Here is a 6,542-nt window from a genome sequence, read left to right on the forward strand (position 1 = left end):
GGAAATTAGAAAAATAAACATGATAAAAGCTTTTAAAATCTTTTCATAATCTTATCACAGATCTATTTTAAAACTTTCCATATAAGAAGATAAGGAAAAGATTTAAAATATAAAAATTTTCTTTTTCATTATTATCAATCAATCACAGGAATTTAAGATCTTGAAAACATAGTTACATTAATAAAGATAGGATTTTAAGAAAAGAATATAAATGTCTTGGCAGACAAAAAGCCATTACTTATATAACTTAAAAATAAAGTTCGGGTAATCAAAGTGTTAGTAGTTTTATGGTTGATACCAATGTTATAGTTATAGAATTTAACAAAGTTGTCCAAATTAACAAACATAACGATAACACAAACCAAGCCTATTGGATATATGTATTATGTATGCCTGTAATATTATCACCTTAAATTTTATTTGCAGGATTTTTCTGCTCTTCCTATGCTGAGAAATTCAAATTTTAACAAAGTAATCTTAATACTTACACGTGTAGTAGTCATTGAGTATAAGTTCAACTCCACAAGCAATATCTGTAAAGACGTCAGCTACAAACAGCAAAATAAGCAGGATAGTCGCACAACAGTTAGTCATTCTGCCCTGAACATTAAACAACATTTTAAATGAGTATTTTGGCAACATTAATAATGAATTTAATGGTAATAAATACAATTTTCAGTCGATTCTTACGCAAGATAGGTAGAAAGGAAGAAAGCCAGTTTTCCTCATATAGCTTATTCTTATGCTTTTGGTTAGGTTAGTAAATGTTAGAAGAGCCTTGGCAGGGATAAGGATCACTAGGCTTAGATATATAGTGGGGGAAATATAAGAGAAATTAAAAAGAGAAACAAAATTAATTTCAAACAGACCAAAAAGACCGACAACACCCAAGAACATAGACGTCCAAGCTTTTTTTTGGGGGGGGGTAAAAATTTTTTAAGAGGGAAGTAATTGGGGAGGTAAAATGGCGCGCGCAAATTTTTTTTACTCCCCCCAAAATTTTTATCCCGAGGGGAAAATTTGCTTGGGGGGGGGGGGGTAATTACCCCCCCTGAAATCTGTTGGCAGGGGTAAATTTAGTTTACCCCCCCAAAATTTTTGGAAGGGTAATTTAAATTTTAATAAATATTTAGTATTAAAAATGCGCCTACGGCACCCCCAAAATCGTTTGGGGGGGGGGGGGGGGTAATCGCCCATTTACCCCCCCCCCCCCCTTGGACGTCTATGCCCAAGAACTACCATAAATGTAAAACAACTGAGAAAAATATTAGTTGCTTGTATACTGTACATATAGTACCTTATTCTTCATAGGAGAGGGAGGCGATTCTCCGGTTTCAAGGTTCAGGTTCAGGTTTAGCAGCTCCAGCTTTGGATATACGTCGCTCTGTCTCACTTCGTGCTGCATTAGGCAGGTTTTCTTATTAAAACACTCTTATTGACAACCTGAACAGGAAATTATTGTCAGCCGTTAGACGTTTATTTACTTGAAACAATTTTTAGAAATACAAACGGTCTAGACCTTCTTCTTTTTACATAGCTGGTTAAAACTTATTATCACTTGATAAATAACACTCTTTTTGGGGGAACTAACATGTTCCAAAACAGAAAAAAATGTATGATGGAAAGGTGAAGCAGGTGCTATATCAATTTGCACACACTTTTTGATACCTTAAAACTAAATAAAAACAAGATGCAAAACTTTCTTTAAGAATATTAGTCTAAAAATATGTCGTTCAATGTAAAATTCCATTGGACTTCTTTCTATTTTATGGCCTATTTCTTCTCACATAATGTCCTTATTGCCGATGAAATAATGTCCACATAAAACCAAAACTACATCCTACTGCCCCATACCCTTTTAGAATGTAAATTATTTTTTAAAACGACACAACCCAATCTTTCCCGATTTTGTATAATTTTTTGAGGAACACGACTCCAGTGACGTCATATTTTTTTCCCGAAAAAGGAAAGGGGGGATGAAAATCTCTTCAAAAGAGATGGGGAAAACCCCCTTTTCTCCCATCTCTTTTTTTCTTCCCCCTTTCCTTTTTCGGGAAAGAAAAATATGACGTCACTGGAGTCGTGTTCCTCAAAAAATTATACAAAATCGGGAAAGATTGGGTTGTGTCTTTTAAAACTATTTTATTTTTGTTTCTCAAGTTAAAGAGACTTTGACAAGTCTTCTGTTTTTTTTTGTAAAAGTAAGGAATAAGGATGTACGGACAATTAAGGAGTAATTGTGCTAAAGATTCAAGTTATTCTGCTACTGATGCGTTTTCATTATAAGTACATACCTTTTAGGATCGCACCTACTCTTTAACTAGGGAATATTCGTTCGTGTCTAGCTTTATTCTAATGCAGTCTACTTAAAGATATGGATTTTCATAGTGGCATCAGAAACCAAAATGTGAGGATGTTACATTATACTAGAACAGCTAGATTACATGTATTTCAAGTTGCCAATAAAGAATATTACTCAATGCTTACTTCATTAAAGCCAGAGTTCTGATTTGCATTTTTCAAGAAAAGACGGGAATAGTCCCTTTCGTGGCAACGCTCCTTAAGGAGCGATTAGTTGTATTTTTAAAATGGCTTTTGATGGGTTATTTTAGTTGAGGTTAGGTTATATTGGGTTAGGTGATTGCTCATAGGGTTAGACAAATGGCCCCTCAGGGTTAGAGCCCCCCCCCCCCTCCCCGCATGGGCTAGAAATAGAAGAAAAGTTGCTGTGAAAAATCCCCTTAAGGAGCGTTGGCACAAAAGGAACTATACCTGAAAAGACGACTCGGCTGCTTATTTTAAAAAAAAAGTCCAGTTACCGCTACGGATCCTTGTATAATGTTCAGCTAATGCCAACTATATGACATTAATTAAAGGGGTAAAGGATCAGGCTGACATATTTTCGACATTCAAATTACATAATTTGCTTTATGATAATAATTACCAATTAATGAAAAAATAAGAATTTTAAAAAAATATTTCAGAATATAAAAGTGCAAAAAAGAGAAATAAACTAATTTAATTTAACTTGTAAACATTTTGAGTTTGCATTTAACTGTTAAGCTCCCTATTTATTTCTGTTCTAATTAAATTCCTGGAATTCTCTAGCTTTTTTGCAACAGTAATAATCATAAAAAAAACTAAACTTATTCTTTTTTAATTATCACTGCAAGTTTCAAAACCAAATCTTTTTTATTTGTAATTATCGTTTTCATGTAATTTCATGAATGGAAAAGTTTGTTTGTATGATGTAATATGTAATATGATGTAGAAGCCTTTTGAACTATACTGAAACCCAAAAACCCTGAGATGTCTATCATAATAAACTTTACAGTGATGTTCTTTCATACATATTTCAACATTTCCCTTAAATAGAACGAGTACTACATACATTTGAATATCAGTTTTACTTGACATCCCTGTTACAAAAGTCATATTACTCACACTAATTTTCTAGTAGATGAGATGACGGGATGTGAGAGAAGATTGAGATGCCATTAAATTTGTGTCATCCTGCACATTCCCAGATTTTCTGGACTCTGGTGCCAGTCAGTAGTGCCTTAATTGTAACTTTTATTAATTCTACCTTGGGGTAAGGCCAACTTACTTCCATCACATATATGTAAAAGATAAAAAGGAAGTCTTGTAGTGCAGATTACTTAACAAGGTAAAATAAATCTATGATTTATGTTGAAAATTTAGAAAAGCACTTTTTGTTAAAGTATTTGTTTAACAACATATGGAGGTTTAACTAGGGAGAAAATTTCCTTTTATATTATCCTTAATATTTTGAAGGTATTTTTAGCTTATGCAACGGCCAACCTAGGTTATGAAAGTACCAAACTATGCATAAAAAAATATGTGAATATGTGTAATAATTTTATTATTATTATTTTGTATGCTTATGTTGAAATACATATCTATCTATCTATTTTAAAACCAACAGGTACGGGTATACTTCAAGCCTTTTAAAAAGAATTTGCTTTGTAAAAATTAAGTGCCTAGTCAATAGGCCATCTTGTAAAACTTATAGAGCATCTTCAAAACTAAAAACTGAAAATTCCTTTGAAGACAAAGCAATATACAATATTGTTTCATGCAAAATAAGTTTAGCATAATCAGGGAAACAGTAAAAGTTATTGAAATAAATTTTAATCTTCTGCTCAAGCAAAATTATTGTATTATTAAATCTTTATCAGGGAGAGAGGGAACATTAATTAACCACCCTCTCTTTCAATGGAATATAAAAGGTACCAAAGGCATAAATTTACAAATACAGGATAATTTTTACTTCCCACTTTCCCTGATATCAAGAGAGCAAAACATAATATGTTAAAACTGAGAATGATTTATTTGCCAGTGGCCTTTCCTTGCATCCCGGATGTTTATGCAATAATTGTTCAATCTTTTTCTGGAATAAAGTTTCTTTGTCTAGTTGTTTATACAGTCTAGACATTAAAGTCAAGTACCTTATGCCTTAAACTTGCCTACGAAGCTACTCTAGTTTTATGCTGTCCGTAAGTCCATAAGAAATATACCTAAAATATATGCCTTACTTTTAAAGCCTTACATTTTAGATTTATAAATAATGGATGCTTAGCAAGTATCCTCTTTCCTCACTGACTGACTGACTGACTGACTGACTCCCTCTTTCCTTTCAAAAAAATTTTTTTACCGCTATTGTTAGAGTTTATAGTATAATGGTGTTCCTGTATATGTCTGCTATGAGTGTACGATTATCAAATAAAGAAAATTAAAAAAAAAAAACATTTTATTTTTTAGTTGCCAAATTTTCAATAATTCCCTTTTGATGGACACAAATTACGAATTTATACTTTTTATTTTGATATTTTTAATTCTCTAAGGAAGGAGGAGACAACGAAAATTATATTCATTATTTTCTCTCTTTATTTACTGTCTTTAAAAATTGTACATTAAATATATAATACACCTACACATCTATGACCGTTTTCAGTCTTGTTAACATAAAAATCCTCCTACCTTTATAAGTGCAAATTCTTAATTCTCTTTTAGTTTTTATTGTCTCGGCATTAAGTTTCTTTCTTCATTAATAGAACAGGACAATTACTAATAAACCTGAAACAAAAAAGGAAATTAAGGTTGACTTTATATTATAACAATTTTTAGGGTAAAAAATAAGGTTGAGGATATCCATTTTTTTCTAAGAAATATAAAAAGAATAATTCTAATTTATATTTGATAGCTAGAAATCTGGCTGTAAATTAAGATTGTAGACAGAAAAGCAAATTAAGATTGTATCTTTGTCCTTAGACAAACCAGTCCAAAATTTATGTCTTTATGCTTACATAATACATATAAATAAGAAACTTAAATTGAGACAAAGAAAAACCAAAATTTTTATTAAAATATAGAAAAATTTGCAACTTTGTATAACTTTTATCTTCCCTATAGCCTGTAGGAATGGGTAAGGAAGGTCAGGAAATAGCTTAAATCCATCTTACGATATTTATAAAGCTTGTCCAAAAGCTAATTCTGACAGAGATGTAGTATAAATACTATAATTTTTGTCTCAAACTAATAATCTCAGAAATTGCTGGTCCGAATTAGTTCTACTTTTTAGATGATCTTTGTAAATAGCATTGGTTCATGGACAGTTTTTCGCGGTAGGAAAATTAGGCCAACAAAAAAGGAATTAATCATATGATTTTTATTTTATTTTATAGAAACTTAGAACTGGTTTTAATCCAAAAGAATCGGATTATGGACCATACTGTAATTTTAGACTAAACAAATGCTTTATTAAATTCAAAATGAATAAAATTAAATAAAATTACCCACCCAACACATGTAAAGCTACTATGGCCAAAACAGTTAAAACTAACAGCTGTTCCTGTAGTAAACAAAATATGTTACATAGATTTACTTAAAATATAACTTTTTATTTCTAACTTAAAACAGTTTTTTGATAAGTTTGTTTTAAAATCTAAAATTTAAAATCCTAAATGAAAAGATTATCTAGACGTTAATTCTGTTGCGTCTGTTCGTTAATATCTCTCTAACCAATGATGGGTCACTGATTTCAGGGTTGCTTCAGCATATTTTATTTAAAATATAAGTCATGGGATCGGGGTGGTTACGGCTATTTTACTGCCCTTGCAAATACAAATCCTCTAAATGCTATAGACGCACCCATTATTTTGTTTAATACGTTTAATTAAATAAGACAGGGGGGTGTATAATTTTGTATAAAAGTTTGAAATATCTTTTGAAAGCAAGCCAAGACAAACTAAACCCAGAATATGGTTTATATTCGGCTGTTATTTTAAGTTTGCCTGTGTGGTGTAACTTTAACTTTCTACTACCTTAACTTTTAGGTCGTAAAAGTACAACCCAAGTCCATTGACTAATTTCGTCAATCTGTAAAGATATAGGTTGTTATCCTATGTTGTTAATAGCGAAGCTACTCTATCATTTAATTTGTTTGTCCTTCTGTTCGCAACGCTTTAGAGCAAATTTTTTTCTCGGCTGCTATTTAAGCTAAAATATTTACTATTCACGAA

General features: G+C 31.3%; 1 protein-coding gene across 3 annotated transcripts in view; it reads right to left on the reverse strand.

Annotated features, from left to right (window-relative positions):
• The window catches only part of LOC145313662 (uncharacterized), a 34,345-nt gene extending 28,471 nt beyond the window's left edge, over positions 1-5,874 (reverse strand). Inside the window, exons 1-5 of one of the 3 annotated variants that reach the window (XM_080153173.1) lie at positions 5,821-5,874; positions 5,002-5,097; positions 3,445-3,559; positions 1,298-1,417; positions 489-600 (exon numbers count right to left, since the gene is read on the reverse strand). In XM_080153173.1, coding sequence (XP_080009299.1) covers positions 489-600; positions 1,298-1,405 — 220 coding nt within the window. In that variant the 5' untranslated portion in view covers positions 1,406-1,417; positions 3,445-3,559; positions 5,002-5,097; positions 5,821-5,874. Of the gene's footprint in view, positions 1-488; positions 601-1,297; positions 1,444-3,444; positions 3,560-5,001; positions 5,098-5,820 lie in introns of all 3 variants that reach the window. The other 2 variants (XM_080153172.1, XM_080153174.1) reach the window with 2 other exon arrangements.
• Positions 5,875-6,542: the final 668 nt, after the last annotated feature.

This window comes from Acartia tonsa, chromosome 3 (genome assembly GCF_053477335.1).
Source record: "Acartia tonsa isolate MP-2025a chromosome 3, ASM5347733v1, whole genome shotgun sequence".
Lineage (NCBI taxonomy): Eukaryota > Metazoa > Arthropoda > Copepoda > Calanoida > Acartiidae > Acartia > Acartia tonsa.